General features: G+C 41.9%; 1 protein-coding gene across 1 annotated transcript in view; it reads right to left on the reverse strand.

Annotated features, from left to right (window-relative positions):
* The window catches only part of LOC128639096 (urokinase plasminogen activator surface receptor-like), a 144509-nt gene extending 125758 nt beyond the window's left edge, over positions 1 to 18751 (reverse strand). The window contains exon 1 of the mRNA XM_053691248.1: positions 18571 to 18751. Coding sequence (XP_053547223.1) covers positions 18571 to 18619 — 49 coding nt within the window. The 5' untranslated portion in view covers positions 18620 to 18751. The remainder of the gene's footprint in view (positions 1 to 18570) is intronic.
* Between the last annotated feature and the right edge of the window lie 7030 nt (positions 18752 to 25781).

Below are 25781 nucleotides of genomic sequence, written 5' to 3' on the forward strand. Positions count from 1 at the left end.
GTGCGGGTGATTTAGACTTTAGTCAGGTTTTGTAGGCGCCGGCAGTTTCTAACGTGGCGCAAGTCACTGGCGACGCCAGAAATTTGTACTTGCGCAGATTTCTGGACATCGCTGGTTTATCCGACTTACGGCACGTTAGCATCTGACGGCGCCGTATATTGGATAGCTCGAGATGCGAGCTGAAACTGCGGGCAATGCGGGTTCCCTCGCTTGCGCCGCAAACTACGCCGTTTATCGGATCGCGCCCAAAAAATGAATCCAGAGATCAGATCTCTGGTTAATTTAAAAAAAATTCCCCTGTTGACCAGAAAATTAAGTGTAGTGTTCTTTATTAAAAAATAAAAATAGTAGTATCTTTATTTAATTAAAATATAACTGCATGAAGCAGTTAGAAGGGATTAAAGTGAGCGGGTTTGGGGTGTTAGAAAAAAAAAAACGGCACTGAAAAGTGCCTTTACATAGCGGTCTATGAGAATTGTAAATGTATGTACACATATAAACACATAAATATATATGTATATATTTATATACATATATATTCTCAATTTGCTGCCCATCACTGCGGAAATTACCCCCTTAGCTGTGCTTAGGTTCTGTGCCGTGTATAAAGAGATCAAAACAAGGCTCCCATTGGAGCCGATGGAAATGCGCTCTCGTGAGCACAAAGCTTCCATGCAATGCTGGTCACTTCTAATACCAGCGCATAATTGTGTGCGCTGGTATTATGAGTGGAGTGCAAATATCGCAAAAGCACAATTTTGAGCTCCATTCGTAATCTGGTCAAAAGTGTTTAAATGGCTGTTAAAGTTACTGAAAATATAGATTTTTTATGAAAGAATCAATACATTTAATCTTTTCTATGTTTACATGTTTTGAAAAAATACATTTACAAAGTCATAAATTTGCCTTTTTTGAAAATAAAATGAATGCATTCTAAACATTAAAAGATAAATTTAAAGAGACATTCGCTGGCACCAATACGCTCGCCTAACATTACCTAACATCGCAGCCGCTGACCTGGATACGATCTCCATATTTATAAAAAAAAGCCTGCAAAATGCTGCGCATCAAATAAGGGGCGATGAGCAGCGGACTGTTGTTAACTAGCAGTCATCAATCTCCCTGCTATTTGGCTTTTTCCAACTTTATTTATACCCTGTCACTAAACTCCACCACTATACTAAAATGGTTAACCCCTATCCTGCCGCTCCCCGACCCCACCGCCACTAAAGAAATGTATTAACCCCTATCCTGCTGCTCCCGGACCCCACCGCAACTAAATAAATGTATTAACCACTATCCCGCCACTCCCGGACCCCACCGCAACTAAATAAATGTATTAAACCCTAAACCCCTGGCCTACCACATCACTACCACTTACTAAACCTAATAACCCCTAAACCACCAGCTCCCCACATCGCCATAAACTAAATTAAGCTATTAACCCCTAAACCTAAAAATTCGCTAACTTTACATTAACCCCTTAATGACCGGACCATTTTTCAATTTTCTTACCCTTAATGACAATGGCTATTTTTACATTTCTGCAGTGTTTGTGTTTAGCTGTAATTTTCCTCTTACTCATTTACTGTACCCACACATATTATATACCGTTTTTCTCGCCATTAAATGGACTTTCTAAAGATACCATTATTTTCATCATATCTTATAATTTACTATAAAAAAATATATAAAATATGAGGAAAAAATTGAAAAAAACACACTTTTTCTAACTTTGACCCCCAAAATCTGTTACACATCTACAACCACCAAAAAACACCCATTCTAAATAGTTTCTAAATTTTGTCCTGAATTTAGAAATACCTAATGTTTACATCTTCTTTGCTTTTTTTCCAAGTTATAGGGCAAAAAATACAAGTAGCACTTTGCTATTTCCAAACCACTTTTTTTCAAAATTAGCGCTAGTTACATTGGAACACTGATATCTGTCTGGAATCCCTGAATATCCATTGACATGTATATATATTTATTTAGAAGACATCCCAAAGTATTGATCTAGGCCCATTTTGGTATATTTCATGCCACCATTTCACTGCCAAATGCGATCAAATAAAATAAATTGTTTACTTTTTCACAAATTTTTTTACAAACTTTAGGTTTCTCGCTGAATTTATTTACAAACAACTTATGCAATTATGGCATACATGGTTGTAAATACCTTTCTGGGATCCCCTTTGTTCAGAAATAGCAGACATATATGGCTTTGGCGTTGCTTTTTGGTAATTAGAAAGCCGCTAAAAATGCTGCTGCACACCACGTGTGTATTATGCCCAGCAGTGAAGGGGTTAATTAGGGAGCTTGCAGGGAGCTTTTAGGTTTAATTTTAGTGTAGTGTAGTGTAGTAGACAACCCAAATTATTGATCTAGGCCCATTTTGGTATATTTCATGCCACCATTTCACCGCCAAATACGATCAAATAAAAAAAAGACTGTTAAATTTATCACAATTTTAGGTTTCTCACTGAAATTATTTACAAACAGCTTGTGCAATTATGGCACAAATGGTTGTAAATACTTCTCTAGGATCCCCTTTGTTCAGAAATAGCAGACATATATGGCTTTGGCGTTGCTTTTTGGTAATAATAAGGCCGTTAAATGCTGCTGCGCAGCACACTTGTAATATGCCCAGCAGTTAGGGGTTAATTAGGTAGCTTGTAGGGTTAATTTTTAGCTCTATTGTAGAGATCAGCCTCCCACCTGACACATCCCACCCCCTGATCCCCCCTGACCCCCCTCAAACAGCTCTCTTCCCTCCCCCACCTCACAATTGTCACCGCCATCTTAAATACTGGCAGAAAGTCTGCCAGTACTGAAATAAAAAGCTTTTTTTTTTTTTTATACTGTCTGCAGTGATGGATCCCCCCTTACCCCACAACCTCCCTGATCCCCCCATACATTTCTCTAACACTCCCCTGGACCCCCTCTACATATATGCCTCCATCTTGGGTACTGGCAGCTGTCTGCCAGTACCCAATTTGCCCCCCAAATTTGTTTTTTTTTTAACTTTTTTATGTAAAGCATTTGTTTTCTGTAGTGTAGCTGGCCCCCCTCAACAATCTACATCCCTCCCCCTCCCAGATCCCTTACTAAAATACAGAGATCAGCAGATAGATATATATATATATATATATCTGTATTGGGTTTTTTTTTTTTATGCACATTTTGCATAAAATTACATTAAACTATATTAAACTATTAATTAACCTACCCTAACTATTATACTAAAATTACATTAAACTATTAATTAACCTACCCAATTATACTAAAATTACATTAAACTATATTAAACTATTAATTAACCTACCCAATTATACTAAAATTACATTAAACTACCAATTAAATTAACTATATTACATATTTAAAAACCTAACCCTACTCAAATTATTTAAATCTACAATTAAAAATTACTAAATTACAAAAAATAAACGCTAAGTTACAAAAAATAAAAAAACACTACGTTTTAAAAAAAAAACACTAAGTTACAAAAAATAAAAAACACTAAAATACAAAAAAAACACAATATCAAAAATAAAAAACAATTACAGCTAATCTAATAGCCCTATCAAAATAAAAAAAAGTCCCCCAAAATAAAAAAACCCTTAGCCTACAATAAACTACCAATAGCCCTTAAAAGGGCCTTTTGCGGGGCATTGCGCCAAAGAAATCAGCTCTTTTACCTGAAAAAAAAAATACAAACACCCCACCAACAGTAAAACCCACCACCCACACAACCAACCCCCCCAAATAAAAACCCTATCTAATAAATCTAAGCTCCCCATTGCCCTGAAAAGGGCATTTGTATGGGCATTGCCCTTAAACGGGCATTTAGCTCTTTTACTTCCCATACCCTACTCTAAAAATAAAACCCACCCAAAAAACCCTTAACACTAACCCCCAACAATCCACTTACAGTTTTCGAAGACCGGACATCCATCCTCATCCAAGCGGCAGAAGTCCTCATCTAACCCGGCAGAAGTCTTCATCCAAGCGGGCTGAAGTCCTCATCGAAGCCAGCAAAAGTCTTCATCCAGATGGCCTCTTCTATCTTCATCCATCCGACGTGGAGCAGATCCATCTTCAAGGAGCATCCTCTTATTCCGATGGTCAATGTAGAATGAAGTTTCCCTTTAAGGTACGTCATCCAAGATGGCGTCCCTTACATTCCGATTGGCTAATAGAATTCTATCAGCCAATAGGAATTAAAGGGGAAAAAAGTCATATTAGCTGTTGCACTCAGCCAATAGGATTGAGCTTTCATCCTATAGGCTGATCCAATCATTCTATTGGCTGTTACAATCAGCCAATAGGATTGAGCTTTCATCCTATTGGCTGATCCAATCAGCCAATAGGATTGAGCTTGCATTCTATTGGCTGATTGGAATAGCCAATAGAATTCTATCAGCCATTCTTAATGTAAGGAACACCATCTTGGATGACGTACCTTAAAGGTAAACTTCATTCTACGTTGACCATTGGAAGAAGAGGATGCTCCGCGCCGGATGTCTTGAAGATGGTTCTGTTCTGCGCCGAATGGATAAAGATAGAAGGTGCCGTCTGGATGAAGACTTCTGCCAGCTTCGATGAGGACTTTGACCCGCTTGGATGAAGACTTCTGCCGACTTAGATGAGGACTTCTGCCGCTTGGATGAGGATGGATGTCCGGTCTTCGAAAACTGTAAGTGGATCGTCGGGGATTAGTGTTAGGTTTTTTTAAGGTTTTTTTTGGGTGGGTTTTATTTTTAGGTTAGGGACTTTGGGCAGTAAAAGAGCTAAATGCCCTTTTAAGGGCAATGCCCATACAGATGCCCTTTTCAGTGCAATGGGGAGCTTAGGTTTTTTAGATAGGGTTTTTATTTGGGGGGTTTGGCTGGTTGGGTGGTGGGTTTTAATGTTGGGGGCGTGTTTGTATTTTTTTTTACAGGTAAAAGAGCTGATTTCTTTGGGGAAATTCCTTGCAAAAGGCCCTTTTAAGGGCCATTGGTAGTTTATTGTAGGCTATGGGTTTTTTGTTTTTTTTGGGGGTCTTTTTTATTTTGATAGGAATATTAGATTAGGTGTAATTCATTTTTATTTTTGATACTGTGGTTTGTTTGTTTTTGTAACTTAGTGTTTTTTTATTTTTTGTAACTTAGCGTTTATTTTATTTTTGTAATTTAGTAATTTTTAATAGTATATTTAAATAATTTGAGTAGGGTTAGTTTTTTTATATGTAATAAAGTTAATTTAATTGTTAGTTTAATGTAATTTTAGTATAATAGTAAGGGTAAGTTAATTAATAGTTTAATATAGTTTAATGTAATTTTAGTATAATAGGTAGGGTAGGTTAATTAATAGTTTAATATAGTTTATTTTAATTCTACAGGTAAGTTTTAATTTATTATAAGATAGGGATGAGGTAATTTTAATGTAAAGTTAGCGGGTTGTTAGGTTTAGGGGTTAATAGCTTAATTTAGTTTATGGCAATGTGGGGGGGGGGTGGCGGTTTAGGGGTTAATAGGTTTAGTTAATGGTAGTGATGTGGGAGGCCAGGGGTTTAGGGTTTCGGGGATCGGCAGGATAGAGGTTAATAGAGTATTGGATTTTGTGTTGAAAAAGCATCAGCTAATGGTTCTCAGAATTATTAGACTAGTGATAGTCTCACATCCAGTATATGGTTAATATGTCCCAAAGTCCAAACCCATCTAAAAATGATAAAATAATTATCTTTATGCATGTATGCTGATAGCTTAGGATTTTAAAAATGTTTATTAGCCTCTGTAAATCCGTTAGATAATTAGTAATAATATAATATGTGCCCACAGGATGATTGCTTATCTTTTTGCAAAATAAAAAATATATAGTTTTCAGTTACTAATGATTATTACTATCACTAGACTCTGGGTAATGTATTAGGTTATTTCTGCAGACTATAGGCATGGCAAAATAAATAAACACATGCTTAAATTTTAGAAAAGGCTTGCAATGAAAGTATATGTGATGATAGCAGGATGTGATGTCACTAGCATGTGGGCGGGGCTTAGGTCCGGTGTCTGTGTCGCAGTTAGTTTAGTACAATCAACCTGTCTGGATGTGTATTGCTATGCTCTGTAATAAAATAGAGTTGTACCATCATTGCTGTGTCCTGCATATGTCCTGCATCTCATGACATGGTGTCAGAAGTTCTGGACTACGCTTCTGTTTCTGATGATGACGATGTCAAAGTTTACCCCACCTGAGCCTTTTGACTTTTCTCAGCCTGCAGCTTGGCCCACATGGCATCAGCGGTTTCAGCGCTTCAGGATTGCATCCAAACTGAACAAGGAGAGTGGTGAAGTACAAGTTAATTCTCTTTTATATTCTATGGGGAAAGATGTAGAGCCAGTGTTCAATGCTTTTACTTTCCAAGAAGGGGACGAAGTTAACTTTGATATAGTTATGGATAAACTCAGTGCCCACTTTGTGCCCAAAAGAAATGTGATTCATGAGAGAGCTTGTTTTCACAAACGTAATCAGCGTGTGGGAGAATCTGTGGAGTCATTTGTGCGCAGCCTGTATGAATTAGCTGAATTCTGTGAGTTTGGTGTTGCTAAAGAAGAGCAAATCAGAGACAGAATAGTTATTGGAATTGCAGATGCTGAAGTCTCCCTGAAGCTGCAGTTAGAGCCTGATTTAACGTTAGACGGGGCTATTAGGATGGCCCGCCAGAGTGAACTGGTGAAAAAGCAAAGTGCTGATCTGAGGTCTGAGAGTATTGTGGATGAAGTGCAACAGTCTAGGAAAATTACTAGTGAAAGGCACAGTGTGAGCGGTAGATCTAAAGTACCGGAAAGGCCTAGAAGTGGATGGGCGCAACATGGCCGATGCACACGGTGCTACCGGGCTCATGATCAGAGTGCTATATGCCCGGCCAGAGATAAAAGATGCAGAAAATGTAACAGAATAGGCCATTTTGAAGTGGTGTGTAAAACTGAATACATTAAGGAGATGCAGGTGGACAGTGACCAGGAGGGTCAGGAAGTGTCTTTTGTGGGGTCTGTTGTGGAACGGACAAGCTCAGAGGAAGATTGGAAAGTTACCTTTACTGTAATGGGAGCCAATGTTGATTTTAAGATTGACACAGGAGCTGATATCACTGTAATGTCTTTTGCTGAATTTATGAAACTGCCTCGACAGCCCCAGCTGGCGAAGGTTACTACAAATGTTCATAGTCCTGGTGGCCGCATTGATTGTGTGGGGAAATTTCTTGCCAGCTGTGAGTACAAACAAAGGAAGTTCACCATGTGGGTGCATGTGATCCGAGGTCAGTGTGTTAACAGTTTATTGAGCAGAAAAGCAGCCTGTGACTTGGGCCTCGTGGCCAGAGTGAATGAGATCTCTGAAGATATGTTTGGCGAGTTGGGCCTACTGAGCTGCAAACCTGTCCGTATAGCACTTAAAAGTGACGCAGTCCCATACAGTATTTCTACTCCTCGTAGAATTCCGTTCCCGCTCATGCCTCAAGTGGAGAAAGAGCTCATGCGCATGAAGTCTATGGGGGTTATTGAAGAGGTTGTTGAAGCAACTGATTGGTGTGCCCCCATTGTTCCAGTTGCAAAGAAAAACGGAAAGGTGCGCATCTGTGTGGACCTGAAAAGGTTGAATGAGGCAGTGAAGAGGGAGAGATTTGTGCTGCCGACACTGGAAGATATAGCCCCGAAGTTGGCTGGGGCGAAGTTCTTTTCCACATTAGACGCTTCTAGCGGCTTTTGGCAGATCCCCCTGGATCCAAAGTGCCGCAAACTGACTACCTTTATCACTCCGGTAGGTCGGTTCTGTTTCTGCAGACTTCCCTTTGGGATATCCTCCGCTCCTGAGATCTTTCAGAGGGAAATGAGTTCTCTCCTGAGTGGCCACGTGGGCACAGCAGTCGTCATGGACGACATTCTAGTGTATGGGTCTACAGTGGAGGAGCATGATCAGCGTTTGAGTTGTGTGCTGCAGGCTATCAAAGAGTCTGGGCTGAAGCTGAATAAAGAAAAATGTCATTTTAGGAAAACTGAATTATGCTACTTTGGGCATATCATCAACGGGGATGGCATCAAGCCGGACCCCGAGAAAATTCGGGCTATCGAACAGATGAAAAGCCCTTCTGATGTACATGAGCTGAGACAGATATTGGGCCTTGTAAATTACGTGGGCAAGTTTCTTCCAGATTTATCTACAGTTTTGCACCCTATCACGGAGTTGCTTAAGAAAGATGTTGCCTGGGTCTGGGGACCCTCACAAGAAAAAGCGTTCCTGCATGCTAAGTCCCTGCTGGGGTCTGCCCCAGTGCTGGGGTTCTACGACCCTTCAAAAAAGACTGTGGTTAGTGCTGATGCAAGCAGTTATGGGTTGGGGGCTGCACTCCTGCAGCTGAATGACAACAAACTACAGCCCATCGCCTACTGTTCCCGCACACTGACGGCTGCGGAGTCAAAATACGCTCAAATTGAGAAAGAGTGCCTGGCTGCAGTTTGGGCCTGTGAGCGCTTTCAGCGTTATCTAGTGGGTTTGGAGAAATTTAGTCTGGAAACTGACCACAAACCGCTAGTCCCTCTTATCAATTCTTATGACATCGACAAAACACCCTTGAGATGCCAGAGACTTTTAATGAGACTACTCAGGTTCAATGTTCAGGCAGTGCATGTGCCGGGGAAGCAGCTGGTTGTGGCAGATACACTGTCCAGGCTCCCGCTGGCTGCTGCTGAAGAATCCTCCACAGAGTCGGATGTAAAAGTGTATGTTGATTCAGTTCTGGCCTCTAAGTCCATTTCTTCAAGGAAACTGGAAGAGATAAAGAAAGAGACATATTTGGACACAGATCTGCAAGAAGTTATAAGGTACATAAGAGATGGCTGGCCCGAGAGCCGGGCAGCCTGGATGTCTTTAAATGCTTACCAGCCAGAGAGGTCGCAGCTCACGGAGCTGGAGGGGTTGGTGCTGTTCCAAGACCGTATTGTAATTCCTGTCAGCATGAGGAAGGAGATGTTAAACAGGATTCACGATGGCCACTTAGGCATTACAAAGTGCAGAGAAAGAGCAGCTACAGCTGTGTGGTGGCCTGGGATCAGCTCCGACATTGCAAATCACGTGTCTAAATGTGCCTTTTGCCGGGAACGCCGGCCTACTCAGAGAAGGGAGCCCTTAATGTCTACTCCGCTGCCTGCGGGGCCGTGGCAGAAAATAGCTGCTGATTTGTGCGAACTGCACGGGAAAAAGTTTCTTGTTGTTATCGACTACTATTCCAGGTATTTGGAAATAGCACCCCTGAATGATATCACAAGTCAGGCCGTTATCATTCGCCTGAAGAGCTTGTTCGCCCGCTGGGGCATTCCAATGGAGCTGGTGAGTGATAATGGCATGCAGTTCGCTTCTACAGAGTTCAGTGCTTTCAGCAGGGAATATGATTTTGTACATTCCACGTCAAGTCCACATTATCCGCAGGCCAACGGAATGGCTGAAAGGGCAGTTCAAACAACAAAATTCATTCTAAAGCAATCTGAACCGTACCTAGCCCTCTTGTCATACAGGGCGACGCCCATTCAAGCCACCGGGTTTAGCCCGGCACAGCTGATGCTAGGACGCCAGATTCGCACCACTTTACCCTCAGTGGGTGTCTTCAAGCCGCCTGGCCCTGTTCCTCGGGACGAAGTCCTTAGGAGGGATGAAGAGGCCAAAAAGGGTTATCGTTTCTTCTACGACAGGAGACATTCTGTCAGGCCTTTACAGGAACTGAAAGCGGGCCAAAGTGTCAGAATTAAACTGGATGATGAGAAGAAATGGAAGACGCCTGCTACGGTAGTGGGCCGCTCTCCAGAACCAAGGTCTTACACAGTCCTTACAGAGGGAGGGACGGTTACACGCCGTAACCGAAGACATCTTCAGCCTGTACCTGAGAGTCTGGAACCGGATACCTCAGTACCACCGCCGGTGGGATCCCCTGTTCTAAGAGAGGTGCCTTCCCCTCAGCAAGATCATAGCGGGGATATATCTTTGCCTCCAGCAGACTCTTGTTCACCATCTTCTGTATCAGAGGACAGTTCATGCAAAGTTACATCAAGCGGAAGAGTGGTGAGGCTTCCGGCCCGATACAGGGACTGACTTTAGCTAGAACAGTGACCGGAAGTATGGGCAGAATAATCCCATGGTCACTGTGGACTAGGGTAGTCTACCCCGATGTCCAAGTCAGGATGTAATTTATTTGTTCATGTTTTCTAATCTATCTGTTTTTATAATGTTCTAAAACAAAATGTTGTTGTATACCCTGTTGGTGTACCTTGTTATTTAATATATGCGAATGTATGCTTTGTCTTTGAAAAAGGGGAAGATGTGATGATAGCAGGATGTGATGTCACTAGCATGTGGGCGGGGCTTAGGTCCGGTGTCTGTGTCGCAGTTAGTTTAGTACAATCAACCTGTCTGGATGTGTATTGCTATGCTCTGTAATAAAATAGAGTTGTACCATCATTGCTGTGTCCTGCATATGTCCTGCATCTCATGACAGTATATTCTTGCCGATTTACCAAATGGCGGGCGGGCATGATCCGCTGTAGCGAATCATGTCTGCCCGACATCGCTGAATGCCAACAGTATACGCTGTCGGCATTTAACATTGGACAAGCGGTTCTGGTGAACTGCTTGTGCAATGCAGATTCGTGACCAATCAGACGCTAGCAGGGGGTGTCAATCAACCCGATTGTATCTGATCGGGTTGATTGCTGTCCGCCACCTCAGAGGCGGCAGCTGAGTTAAGGAGCAGCGGTCTTAAGACCACTACTTCTCAAAGGCTGTTTCTGGTGAGCCTAAAGGCTCGCGCGGAAACAGGGTCATCGGGGCCATTCAGCCCTTGATAAATTGGCCCCACAGAATCAATAAGAATAGTCCTCTTGACCATACCAATATAAATACATAAATATACAGTACATTGTAAAATTGTCCCCATTGTACCAGCTGTAATGCAAACAACTCCTTTACCTTTATTTTTCAATGGAAATAGCTGATTTTCCTGGTGAAACTATCACCTATACAAAAACATTCAATGCTGCTGTAATGGCTCCAGAAAAGCTACATAAAGAAGAGGTTTTAGTAAAAAACAACCTCCCAGGGAGGGTTGGAGAGAAAGACACAAGCCTTTTTAAAAGGGTGTTTCTGCATCAGTTTAAATACAATGAACTCTTATATACTGCTTGCCTGCAGTACCAGATCTACAAAACAGAGGGCCCTGGTACAAACATTTTTTGCCCCCTTGAGGGTAACTGTAGAGAGCAATGGTAATAAAATACATGTTGCTATGTAGACATGTGCACGGGAGAAATTTTCAGTTCGTCCAAAACTTTCGGTTCAGAATTTTTGACCGATTCAAGTAATCAGAATCTTGTTCATTGGTGAGTTTGGTTCGGCTAAATATTCAGATAACAATTTTGTTCATTTCAGAATTCGTTACATCAGATTAATGCATATGGGAAGCCCTCAAAACACTTCTTTTAGCTGCATAATTACACTGCTAGCAAATGCAAATAATCCAAACATTCATTGATAACTGGAACACCAAAAAAATACAGAAACTGAAAGTTTAACAAAGAGATTTAAAACAATAAATTGAAATTAAAAGCACAACTACAACCAACCTTTCTATACATTTTTTTTTTTATCATAACAAGTTTGTAGTCAATATTTCTCCCTAGATACTCAACTCAGAGATAGGCAGCAGCAGGAATCAGAGTAACTGAACTAAGCTTCTGATAATTATAATAATAATATTGTACATAAACCCCAAAAATACACCTCCAAGGAAGGAAGACAAACTTTTTTTAGAGTCCCTTAAACACAGCGGTCAGTAGTTCCCTTAAGATAAGTCATTGACTGATGATTACCAGCCATCACAGAGCACGGAGGGCAGAAGCTGGAGTGGCAGCAGTAGGCAGCATAGTTACTGAACAAAGTAGATAGGCCTGACAGTACATAAACCTAAAAAAAACAAAAACAACACCTCCAGGCAGGGGAGAAGGAGCGCCTTCTACACAGGGGACACTAGTTTCCTGAGGATTTGGCATTGACAGACGATGACCACCCAAGAGCAGTGAGGACAGGAGCAGGAGTGGCATCAGCAGAGTTACAGAAATAGATAGGTAGGCCTGGCAGTACATAAACCTCAAAACTACATCTCCAGGGCCAGGGGAGGAGGAGGGCAAAATATGCCTACATGCTCTTGGATACAGTTACTAGCAGTTCTCTGAGGATTTGGCATTGGCAGAAGATGACCACAACAGAGCAGGAAGGCATGTGCAGGAGTGGCAGCAGGCAGTATAGTTACCGAACTAGGTAGGTAAGCGTGACAGTACCTAATCCTCAAAAATACACCACCAGGGGATGAGGAGGGCAACAGATGCCTAGAGCCCCTTGGACAGAGCAGTCAGCATTTTCCTGAGGGTTTAGCATTGATGATGACCACCACAATGCATGGGGTAGGTACAGGTGTGGCAGCAACATCCTAGTTACTGAACTAAACAGGTAGCCCTGACAGTACTTAAACTTTAAAAATACACCGCCAGGTGAGGAGGAGGGGGTAGCAGTGGGCTCTGAATATCTCCTACTCCTGGTGGACATGGTTATGCATGCTACAGCAGATGCTGAAGATAATCCTGCTGCTGCTGTCGCAACTGGTGATGCTCCTCTAGATGATTGAGCCAATGGAGCAGACATGCAGTCACAGAAATTATATTGCTATCTGTGAAAAAGCAGTGCTTGTCCCACTTACACAAGTAAAAGCAGACATGGACTCTGCACTGGTAGTGATCGTGCCAGTACTACTGGTGGCAGTGGTGGCACTGGTGGTTATGGCAAAAGCCAGAAATATGGTACACTCTGACAGATTAACAATTTGATGGCAGAATAATATAGTAATATAAATAAAAAAAATTTGGTTGCTGCCCTCACTGCAGTAGCAATTATGTTTTCAATTAGATGGAGGTACTAGTAACAAATCAGTATATATATGTATATATAGATATATTTCTGAAATAAGTGCACTCCCATGAACAGTAACTTTCAATTCTGCCAGGGTGCTAAAGATAGTTCAAATATCAAAGTTATAACTTGTTTGTAATACACGTTTTATTTCACCTGTATCAACTCCAGTGAGTGCTTGTGTTATAAATTGTATATATATATATATGTATACACACGCTCACCGGCCACTTTATTAGGTACACCTTGCTAGTACCGGGTTGGACCCCCTTTTGCTTTCAGTACTGCCTTAATTATTTTTGTCATAGATTTAACAAGGTGTTGGAAACATTCCTCAGAGATTTTGATCCATATTGACATGATAGCATCAATCAGTTACTGCAGATTTGTTGACTGCACATCCATGATGCAAATCTCCCGTTCCACCACATCCCAAAGGTGCTCTATTGGATTGAGATCTGGTGACTGTGGATGCCATTGGAGTACAGTGCACTCATTGTCATGTTCAAGAAACCAGATTAAGATGATTTGAGCTATGTGACATGGTGCGTTATCCTGCTGGAACTAGCCACCAGAAGATGGGTACAATGTAGTCATAAAGCCGTAGCGTTTAAATGATGCTCAATTGGTACTAAGGGGCCCAAAAGAGTGCCAAGAAAATACCCCCCCCACACACACACAATTACACCACCAACACCAGCCTGAACCGTTGATACAAGGCAGGATGGATCCATGCTTTCATGTTGTTTACAACAAATTCTGACCCTACCATCTGAATGTTGCAGCTGAAATTGAGACTCATCAGACCAGGCAACGTTTTCCAATCTTCTATTGTTCAATTTTGGTGAACCTGTGTGAATTGTAGTCTCAGTTTCCTGTTCTTAGCACCCGGTGTGGTCTTCTGCTGCTATAGCCCATCTGCTTCAAGGTTTGATGTGTTGTGCATTCAGAGATGTTATTCTGCATACCTTGGTTGTAACGAGTGGTTATTTGAGTTACTGTTGCCTTTCTATCATATAGAACCAGTCTGACAATTCTCCTCTGACCTCTGACATCAACAATGCATTGTCCACACAACTCCCACTCACTGGATATTTTCTCTTTTTCAGACCATTCTCTGTAAAACCTAGAGATGGTTGTGCATGAAAATCTCAGTAGATCAGCAGTTTTTGAAATACTCAGACCAGCCCGTCTGGCACCAACAACCATGCCACATTCAGAGTCACTTAAATTCTCTTTCTTCCCCATTCTGATGCTCGGTTTGAACTTAAGCAAGTCATCTTCACCACGTCTAGATGCCCAAATGCATTGAGTTGCTGCCATGTGATTGGCTGATTAGCAATTTGTGTTAGCAAGCAATTGATAAAGTGGCTGGTGAGTGTGTGCAGTGGCGTAGCGTGGGTTGTCAGCGCCCAGGGCAAGGTAAGAATTGCGCCCCCCTAACCCATTAGCACTGACTGAGCTAATGCATGTAATAAGCAATTGCAAAGCAGGAAATTTGTAAATAATTAACCAGCAATAGATTAACAACTTCCTTGAGCCTCAATGCTAAACCATGCAACAAATGTGCAGCTTTCAAAGCCACAAGAACAGCTTTTTCCACTAACAGCCTTAGCCATGCACAAAACCCATATAATAAGCATGTTTATTAATGTTATGTAATGCAAGTTGGCTATGCATTCTAATATGAAGAAGTCTAAAAAAATGTCAACTTTTACTTAAGTTCCACACCGACCCTAAACCCACACATATGAATAGGCTATTATTTAGACACCCACCAGCAGTGCATCTTGTAAAAACGAGACCAGACAGTCTACACATATAGATCTAAACACCAAGTGATACCCTCAAACAAAAACATTTAACCCCTTAGTGAACAATAAGGGCTACTCTGACCCCTTAAGCAGTTAAAGTGTTAAGACCCACAGGGAACAGCACACATTACCAGCTATATAGCACAACAAGCTCCTACTGGGGGGTTTATTTACCTCTGCCGAGCTGTTTGTGCCCCACAAGTCACAGTGCTGAGGTACAGAGGTGTCTTCCTTCATATTTGTACCCAGCCAGGCTATGGTCTGCAGCCAGGTGATCTCATCCCCGGACCCCATTCACCAATTAACACCCAGTATAAGCTGCTGCCACAGACATCCCTTTCCTCTCCTCCCCAAATTACTTACCACCAGGTTTAATAAAGTCACGGGCAGCAGGGCAGGCACGACACGCTAGAAACAGTCCTCAGGCAGGCAGCAGCTCTTCCCCTCCACTTCTTGCACTCTCGGTCCCTCTTGAACTGCGCGCACTGGGAGTGGGAGGAGTCAGGACCCGGCGTGCTGTGCTAGTGGCATAAACTGTAAACAGACAGCAGCACAGCAGGGGTAACGTTCAGAGAGAGTTGGATAAGTAGATTTAGGGATTACAGGAGGCGACCAGACCATGACGAGTCAGACAGACGACACACTGACAAACAATTAAAGAAGTTCACACTTGCGTTGACTAATGACTGAGAGTGAGACTTTTGCGCCCCCCATAATTATGCGCCCGGGGCAACAGCCCCTCTGGCCCCCCCCACGCTACGCCACTGAGTGTGTGTATATATATATAGACAGTATATATTTATATATATATATATATATATATATATATATATATATATATATATATATATATGTATATTAGATAAATATAGAAAACAAAAGTTAAAAAATTGCAGTAATGTGCACTAACTACAAAAATGAAAAAATAATTCAGCATAGAAAAGGGTTAAACTATAATTTAAAGATTAAAGTTAAACTTTAATAGAAATATTTTTTTCACCAAATAAAGTCAGCAAGCCTACCTGTCTGTCACAGGCCATATAAATTATAATTCACTATTAATTAAGTAAATGTGCAATTTAAAAAGTTACATTAAAATTTTATTTTAAGCCCCTAAGAAAGGAAGCTGGCCTACCTATCAGTCACTGGCTATGCCCCCACAGTTAAAATATAATTCTAAATTGTTTGCATACCCAAAAAAGCAAGGAGGCCAGTACAGTTGCAGGCTATGGTCCCACAGCAAAATTGGACGTGCATATTTTTAAGTAACATTTAACTGATTGCAATAATATCGAGCTGTTTTCCTCACACAAAAGGTTAAAGTTTAATTCTAAATTTTTTGCACCCCAAAAAAGCAAGGAGGCTAGTACAGTTGCAGGCTGTGGCCTTACAGCAAAAGTATACATGCAGCTTTTAAATTAAAGTTTAACTGAATGCAATAAAATAGAGCTGCTTTTCTGCACACAAAGGGTTAAAGTTAAATTCTATTTTTTTTTTTTTTGCACCCTCAAAAAAGCAAGGAGGGGCCCCAATGCAAAGGAATATGTGCCACTTTTAAATTAAATTTTAACGGACTAGATAGAGAGAGAGAGAGAGAGAGAGAGGAGAGAGGAGAAAGTGAAGATAGAGGAGAGAGAGAATAGAGAGGAGAGATAGTAGAGAGAGGAGAGATAGGAGGGAGATGAGAGAGAGGATAAAGAGAATAGAGAGGATAGAGATAAGAGATAGGAGAGAGAGGAGAGATAGGAGAGAGAGAGGGGGAGAGGAGAGATGAGAGAGAGGATAGAGAGAAGAGAGAGGAGAGAGAGAAGAGAGAGGAGAGAGGGAGAGGAGAGAGAGGAGAGGGAGAATAGAGAGAAGAGAGAGGAGAAAGAGGAGAGAGAGGAGAGAGAGGAGAGAGAGATGGAGATTAGAGAGGAGAGATAGGATAGAGAGAGGAGAGAGAGAAGAGATAGGAGAGAGAGAAGAGAGAGGGGGAGGAGAGGGGAGAGAGAGGATAGAGAGAAGAGATAGGAGAAAGAGGAGAGATAGGAGAGAGAGAGGGAGAGAGGCGAGAGGAGAGAGAGGATAGAGAGAAGAGAGAGAGGGAGAGAGGCGAGAGGAGAGAGAGAGAGAGGAGAGAGAGGAAAGGAATAATAGAGAGGAGATATAGGCGAGAGAGAGAGAGAGAGAGAGAGAGAGAGAGAGGAGACAGAGAAGAGAAAGAGAGAGGAGAGAGTGGGGATATAGGAGAGAGAGGAGAGAGAGAGGAGAGAGAGGAGAGAGAAGAGGGAGTAGAGAGAGGAGAAAAAGGAAGGAGAGGAGAGAGAGAGACCCTCTTCAACACCCATTTGCTTGCATAAGTAATTATCCTCATGTACACTTGGCAAGTGTAAGTAAATTTGTAGATTTTTTGAAACTTTATTAAAATACTTAAAGGCGTTTTTTTTATACACTGTTATAACACACTGTTTTACCTTAATTCACCCTTTTATAATATGCACATAGCTCACAATGTTTTATGGCACTTTAATGTTTAATTCTAATTTTTTTGCACACATAAAAAAGCAAGTAAGTCAGTACAGTTGCAGGCTATAGCCCAACAGCAAAAGTGAACGTGCAGCTTTTAAATTAAAGTTTAAATGACTGCAATAAAATAGAACAATTTTTTGGCACACAAAGGCCCATATTTATCAAGCTCCGTACAGAGCTTGAAGGGCCGTGTTTCTGGCGAAACACAAGTTATGAACACAGAAACACAAGTTATGAAGCAGTGGTCTAAAGAGCAGGCGGACAGGAATCGCCGGAAATCAACCCGATCGAGTATGATCGGGTTGATTGACACCTCCCTGCTGGTGGCCGATTGACCGCGAGTCAGCAGGGGGCGGCGTTGCACCAGCAGCTCTTGTGAGCTGCTGGTGCAATGTTAAATGCGGAGAGCGTATTGTGCACTGTCGGATCAGCTCTGCAAGACCTTTAATAAATAGGGGCCAAAGGGTCAAGAGCTGAATTAAAAATGGCTAGAAGATGGCTGATGTTGACTGGACTAACACCTCCCAATGCTAGGTTAACAGTGGATCGCACAAGCCTATTTGGTAATTAATGCTTCACTAGCTGGCCCTCACATCAATCATTTAGTGTTGCTCTGTTAGGATTAAACAGAAGTTGTACACATGTCGTAACCCTGAACATTACTGTAAATGAAGGAACTCTTTTCTCAAACAATCTCAGCTCCTTCCCCCTTCTCCTATGTTCTCTGCACCTTTTTTGGCGCCAAACTTTCTGAATGAAAACTAAATTAATGACACTAATAGAAAATGGTGAGGACCAAATTCGGTTAGATTTTAATTTGTCCACTCGGAATGCTGACAAATGGGACAATATCCAGACAAATGCACTTTATCTGCTCTGTATAATAATTTTGAGAATAGACAGATAGATAGACATGCAACCTGCACTAATAAAAGGCTCCCCTGCATCAGGATTTTACACATTCTGCATATGTATAGACTTGCTGCTATGGGTCCCTTCCTGCACTGGGCCCTGCACCAATGACAGTTTCACCCCTGCTTGCCTGAATACACTGTCCCTTTAAAGAAACTTCTGTTGAACATAAACTGAGCAACACAAATCTTTTGGAGTATATTTATATTTATCTTCATACTATTAATATCCGAATAAAGAGAACACACAGGAATTGTATTTCTTTTACACCAATAGTATATAAATGTCGACAAAACAAACCAGCACACTTAAATTGGGTAAGTCATTCAGCGGTAGAAAGACTCACCAGTTGCTGTAAGAGATGTGATGCAGAAGAATAGATGCAGATATTTCATTGTTTGAATTCTGCAGGGAGTTGTAGAGAATTCTAAAAACAAATCACCCCCAGTCTTGCTGAAAATACAGAAGATTTTAGAACGTGGTCATGTGTTGTTCATATTTGTGTTGGGGGAGGGGGACTGAAGAGAAGCCAACTCTTTAAAAAACTATTTGACTCCACACTGTACAGGAGGCTAATTTTATCCATGTGCTAATATGGATGTCCTGAAATGTAACACCATAGAAATTTCTTGTATGTGAGTCAAGTAAGAACTATGATACCCAATAGTACAACAAAATATCATACTACTCTAATTTAGATTATCTTAGAACTGTTTTTAATTCTTGTCAACATATACATATCAAAATGTTGTTTTTAGAATATTCTAATATTTTATCAAATAGACATTTTAAAGTAATAAAGATGCTTTAATATGTTAGACAATCTATATTTCGCCTTACTGAACTTAGTCTCTGGGGTAGATTTATCATAGTGCGAGCGGACATGATACAATGTAGCAAATCATGTCCGCTGCATATTGATAAATGCCAACAGCATACGCTGTCGGCATTTCATTGCACCAGCAGTTCTTGTGAACTGCTTGTGCAATGCTGCCCCTTGCAAATTTGCGGCCAATCGGCCGCTAGCAGGGAGTGTCAATCAACCCGATCATATTCGATCGGGTTGATTTCTGTCCGCAGCCTCAGAGCAGGCGCACAAGTTATGGAGCAGCGGTTTTTAGACCGCTGCTTCATAATTTCTGTTTCCGGTGAGCTTGAAGGTTCGCGCGGAAACAGTGGCATCAAGCTCCATACGGAGCTTGAGAAATCGGCCCCTCTGTGTTTATTTAAGAGCAGGATGGTAAGTTCAGGAGTGTGCATGTGTCTGCATATATTGCTATATTGCTGTCTGCACCGGACATCGATGGCCGGTATCGTTGGTGGATGGGAGCCGACTTGGGAGGCGGGTGGGCGGCCATCGATTTGCTGGGTGGGATCGGGGCCGATGGGGGCACGCATGGGCGCGCGCGTGCACGGGGCGTGAACCACTACACTACAGAAAAGACTGTGCTAAAAGTGTCAGAAAAAGTCTTTTATTTAAAAAAAAAAAAAACAATCATAGGTATCTAGGAGGGGGTGGGGGTTTGTTCTTTGGTGGGGGGGAGCTACACTACAGAAAATGGGGAAAAAATAAAAAAGCAATCATTTTATTATAAACTGGGTACTGGCAGACAGCTGCCAGTACCCAAGATGGCGGCCATTAAGGCAGAGGGGGAGGGTTAGATAGCTGTTTGGTGGGGGATCAGTCAGGTTGGGGGCTAAGGGGGGCTCCTACACAGCAGCATATGTAAATATGTGTGACAGACCCTTTGGTCAGAACTAAAAGAATTGACAGTGTGCAGCTTTGAGAAGCTGTTTTCTAAAGGACAGGTTTGCTGGCCTCAGCTATTGTGGGCTATAATTACGTTTAAGTGATAAACATTCCATTGTTTAATCACCTCCAGAGTCAGACTGTTGGTGATAAGGACTCCATTGTGTCTTATGTTTAACTTGTTATCTGCCTAAGTAAAGTAATGTGATTCTATTGTGGCCTGTCAAAGGGTGTTGTCCCTCTATCTAATGTACAACATTCTTTCAACCCCCCACCTGGGGTCAGACCTACATAAATACTGGGCATATGGCCCTTAATAAAGTCATTCTGTTTTAAAACTGAAAACTGGCTGGGTTGTGAATTGCTGATTCCCTATGCAGGACATTGTTCATCTGGTATTAACCCTTCGTACACTGTTGGTACCGTAACAATTGGTGGCAAGCGACGGAATGAACCTTATCGCCCAGAAGAGCAACTACACAAGACAGTAACCTCAGGAAGAGGGGGATTATTACAATACTGACTAAGATGGAAGGAGTACCAGGGACCGAAGGAACCAATGGGCCCAGCATATCAGACAGAACCCCCGAAGAAGCAAGCTTTGATCGGCCGGTTAAAATAGGACTGGCACATTATGGCCCCAACCCATCTGCGGAAATTATCGACCGGGTCATAGCAGCTGTGTAGGCCAACCTACTTCACCAAAGCGGCGCTGCAGCAGCCCAAGTCACAGCAACCCGAGTGGAAAAGGGAAAAGTAAATTTTGCAGATTTTAAAAACTTCCTGGAAAAAGAAGGAGAGATTGATGGGTACCTTGCGGATTTTGAGAGGCAATGTGCACTACACAAGGTACCCGCAGAGGACTGGGTCACGATATTATCCGGAAAATTATCCGGCCGGGCCAGTGAGGCTTTTCGGGCCATTCCAGATGAGGAAGTCGGGGATTATAATACTGTAAAAGAGGCTCTGCTCTCCAGGTATGCGGTTACACCGGAGGCATACCGGAGGCGGTTCAGAGACACTGTTAAATTAGCTGGAGATTCCTACCTTGAGTGGGCATGTAAGGTGCACCACACAGCAGCTCACTGGATAGCGGGGTGCCAAGCCGTATCTGGGGAAGAGGTGCTGCAGCTATTCCTGTTGGAATATTGCTTCGACAAGTTACCCGCAGGAGTTCGAGAGTGGGTTCGGGACCGTAAACCCTCCACCCTGCATGAAGCGGCTCGCTTGGCAGATGAGTATATGGATGCCTGCAAACTGGACATTGCTACCACTAAGCCCCCTGCCAGAGTGGAGTACAGACCCCCAGTCACCCCAGCAGCTGCCAGTTACCAACCCCCGGCGCACCGCTATACCCCTCGGCCTCCAGCCACGAACTATCCTCAGAGAGCCCGGTTCAATTCACGGGGCTACTCACAGCCTATTCGGTGCTTTGGATGTAAGCAACTAGGGCACAAAAGACCAGAGTGTCCCCTAAACGCAGCGAACCAAGCACAGTCCTGGAGAAGACCCGCCGGCGGAATCCCACGTAATCCTCAGCCTGCGGCCTGCTACGTAGAGGCACAAGAATGCTGGGGCATCCTACATGAGGCAGACCTTGTGCAAGCTGCCCACCGGAATAACCGGCAACTGGTTAAAGTGAATGGGAAGGAGGTCTGTGGTCTACGGGATACTGGTGCTACCATGACCTTGCTTCAAAAGAACTTGGTGTCTGAGAAACAGCACACTGGAGACACTGTGGCTGTGAGGGTAGCAGGGGGCGCTGTGTTCCGCCTACCTGTTGCCAGGGTACATTTGGATTGGGGAGTGGGCGCTAGACCTGTGAATGTGGGGGTCAAGAAGTACTTACCTGCTGATGTTCTTCTTGGAAATAACTTGGCCCCCCCTTGTTTCTGCCTATGCTCCCATGGGTCCCGCTGATGTTAACCCTGTGACTACCCGTGCCCAGATCCGTGCAGCAGAGACTGACCCACCTGCTGCTAAGCCCCAGGACGCTGAACTCAGTAAATCTCTATCCGCTATTGATACGTGGAAGTCCCGTTACAATGCGCTGATGAAGGAGAATAGTCACGTAGAGGATAAAATGGTCACGTTAAATAATCACGTAACAGTGCTAGCGGGAGAGAAGAGGAGTGCAGAGGAAAAAGCACGTTTAGAACAGGAATCTCTGCTAGACAGGCTGCACCGACAGACTGCAGAAAACACCAGCTTGAGAGTGGAACATGAAACATTAAAGACAAACTTAGTGACACTGGAGGAAAAGCTGACGCTGGCTCATAGTGAGGTGCAGCAACTCAAGGGCACCCTATGTCAGTATGAAGGGATTGTGGATACCTATAAAGAGCAGGTACAAAAACCACGTAAAGAAGCCAATGATATTTTGAAGGACTGTTTAGCCCTAGTCGGGGTACTGAAGAGGTTGAACCCTTATTTATACGGACAGGGATTCTCTCTCATAACAGGAATACAGATGGATTGCCCCGGAAAACTGACATGCCTACCACCTCCTAGTCCGGTCATCCGCAAGTTGACCAGCCAAAGGGTCAAGCCGGGTCTGCCGGAGTGTTCCACAAGGGAGGAGCTATGTGACAGACCCTTCGGTCAGAACTAAAAGAATTGACCGAGTGCAGCTTTGAGAAGCTGTTTTCTAAAGGACAGGTTTGCTGGCCTCAGTTATTGTGGGCTATAATTATGTTTAAGTGATAAACATTCCATTGTTTAATCACCTCCAGAGTCAGACTGTTGGTGATAAGGACTCCATTGTGTCTTATGTTTAACTTGTTATCTGCCTAAGTAAAGTAATGTGATTCTATTGTGGCCTGTCAAAGGGTGTTGTCCCTCTATCTAATGTACAACATTCTTTCAACCCCCAACTGGGGTCAGACCTACATAAATACTGGGCATATGGCCCTTAATAATGTCATTCTGTTTTAAACCTGAAACTGGCTGGGTTGTGAATTGCTGATTCCCTATGCAGGACATTGTTCATCTGGTATTAACCCTTGGTACACTGTTGGTACCGTAACAAAATGCTTAAAAAAAACCCCAAAAAAGCCTAAATATATATTTTATTTTAGTACTGGCAGAGTTGCTGCCAGTACTTAAGATGGCGGGGACAATTGTGGGGCGGGGGAGGGAAGAGAGCTGTTAGGAGGGATCAAGGGGTCTGATGTTTCAGGTGGGAGGCTGAGCTCTACACTAAAGCTAAAATTAACCCTGCACACTCCCTACAAGCTACCTAATTAACCCCTTCACTGCTAGCCATAATACACGTGTGATGCGCAGCGGCATTTAGTTGCCTTCTAAGTACCAAAAAGCAACGCCAAAGTTATATATGTCTGCTATTTCTGAACATAGGGGATCCCAGAGAAGCATTTACAACAATTTGTGCCATAATTGCATGAGCTGTTTGTAAATGATTTCAGTGAGAAACCTAAAATTGTGAAAAATTTGACGTTTTTTTTTTAATTTGATCGCAATTGGCGGTGAAATGGTGGCATGAAATATACCAAAATGGGCCTAGATCATTACTTGGGGTTGTCTACTACACTACACTAAAGCTAAAATTACCCCAAAAAGCTCCCTACATGCTCCCTAATTAACCCCTTCACTGCTGGGCATAATACACGTGTGGTGCGCAGCAGCATTTAGCAGCCTTCTAATTACCAAAAAGCAACGCCAAAGCCATATATGTCTGCTACTTCTGAACAAAGGGGATCCCAAAGAAAATTTACAATCATTTATGCCATAATTTCACAAGCTGTTTGTAAATAATTTCAGTGAGAAACCAAACGTTTGTGAAAAAAATTGTGAAAAAGTGAACGATTTTTTGTATTTGATCGCATTTGGCGGTGAAATGGTGGTATGAAATATACCAAAATGGGCCTAGATCAATACTTTGGGTTGTCTTCTAAAAAATATATATATATGTCAATGGATATTCAGAGATTCCTGAAAGATATCAGTGTTCTAATGTAACTAGCGCTAATCTTGAAAAAAAAAATGGTTTGGAAATAGCAAAATGCTACTTGTATTTATGGCCCTATAACTTGCAAAAAAAGGAAAGACCATGTAAACATTGGGTATTTCTAAACTCAGGACAAAATTTAGAAACTATTTAGCATGGGTGTTTTTTGGTGGTTGCAGATGTGCAACAGATTTTGGGGGTCAAAGTTAGAAAAAGTGTGTTTTTTTTTCAATTTTTTCCTCATATTTTATAATTTTGTTTATAGTAAATTATAAGATATGATGAAAATAATGATATCTTTGGAAAGTCCATTTAATTTTGAGAAAAACGGTATATAATATGTGTGGGTACAGTAAATGAGTAAGAGGAAAATTACAGCTAAACACAAACACTGCAGAAATGTAAAAATAGCCTTGGTCCCAAATGGACAGAAAATGGAAAAGTGCTGTGGTCATTAAAGGGTTAAACAAAAGGAGAGGCAAATACATTAACAGAACACCTGTTTTGTTCATATGCTTTTTGAATATGCTATTTTAAGAAATAAACTTATTAATGAAATAGTCACTTATCATAATTAAAAACAAGTTTGAATTGCAAAAAAAAAAAAAAGCATTGATAGGTTTCTATCATCTACATCTAGTTATTCACTTTATTATATTAAATTAAACACTCTTGATAAAAATATATTTAGGGGAGGCAAAGAAATTGAAAAGATTGTATATGTCTAATACAGACCTAACAGCTATCCAGCATCTTAAAAGTACAGATTTCTAAAAAAAAATGTATCCTTTAATTTGTTCCTGATGATCCACTGTACCTGTTGAAGTGTATTAAATTATTAACAAGTAGCTTGTTTACCCTTGTTTCAGCATTTGAAATAGCTGATTTAGCCTGTGGTATCCCCTGAAAGTTTCTATACCTAAAGGGACACAAAACCCATTTTTTTTCTTTCATGAATCAGATAGAGCATGCAATTTTAAGCAACTTTCTAATTTTTTTCCTATTATAACTTTTTCTTCATTCTCTTGCTATCTTTATTTGAAAAAGCAGAATTGTAAGCATAGGAGCCGGCCTATTTTTGGTTTAGCACCTGGGTAGGGCCTCCTGATAGGTGGTTAAAATGTAGCCACCAATCAACAAGCGCTACCCAGGTGCTGAACCAAAAATGGGCCGGCTCCTATGCTTACATTTCTGCTTTTTCAAATAAACAGGTAGATTACGAGTTGTGCGTTCGTCTTTTAACGCTGAAAAAATGGTAATTTCAGCGTTAAAACAGCACCTCAGCCATTACAAGTCTTGTCGGTATAGCTGTACCGCAAGCCTTTTAGCCTGTAACGCAACGTCAGTCCCGCACGTCAGTCCCCACGTTTTTTCATGGGACTTCCATAGCGCTGCCATTACGAGGCTAAAAAGCTTGCGTTCCAGCCTATACTGACAAGATCCGTTTTAGCAATCTAAAAGCAGTAGTTATTAGTTTTCCGCTACAAAACTGTTACTTAAAACTCATAACTAAAGTGTTACAAAGTACACTAAATACCATGAACTACCTATTAACCCCTAAACCAAGGCCCTCCTGCATCGCAAATACTATATTAAAGTTATTAACCCCTAATCTGCCGCTCCCAACATCAACGCCACTATTAAAAATGAATCCTATTTGCCGCTCCCCGACATTGCCTCCACTATACTAAAGCTATTAACCCCTAAACCGCCGCCCTCCCACATTGCAAACACTATTTAAATATTATTAACCCCTAATCTGTCATCTGCCCACATTGCCCCCACTATACTAAAGTTATTAACCCTTATTTCCGCCGCCACTATAATAAACCTATTAACC

The sequence above is a fragment of the Bombina bombina genome, chromosome 8 (assembly GCF_027579735.1).
Source record: "Bombina bombina isolate aBomBom1 chromosome 8, aBomBom1.pri, whole genome shotgun sequence".
NCBI classification, from domain to species: domain Eukaryota; kingdom Metazoa; phylum Chordata; class Amphibia; order Anura; family Bombinatoridae; genus Bombina; species Bombina bombina.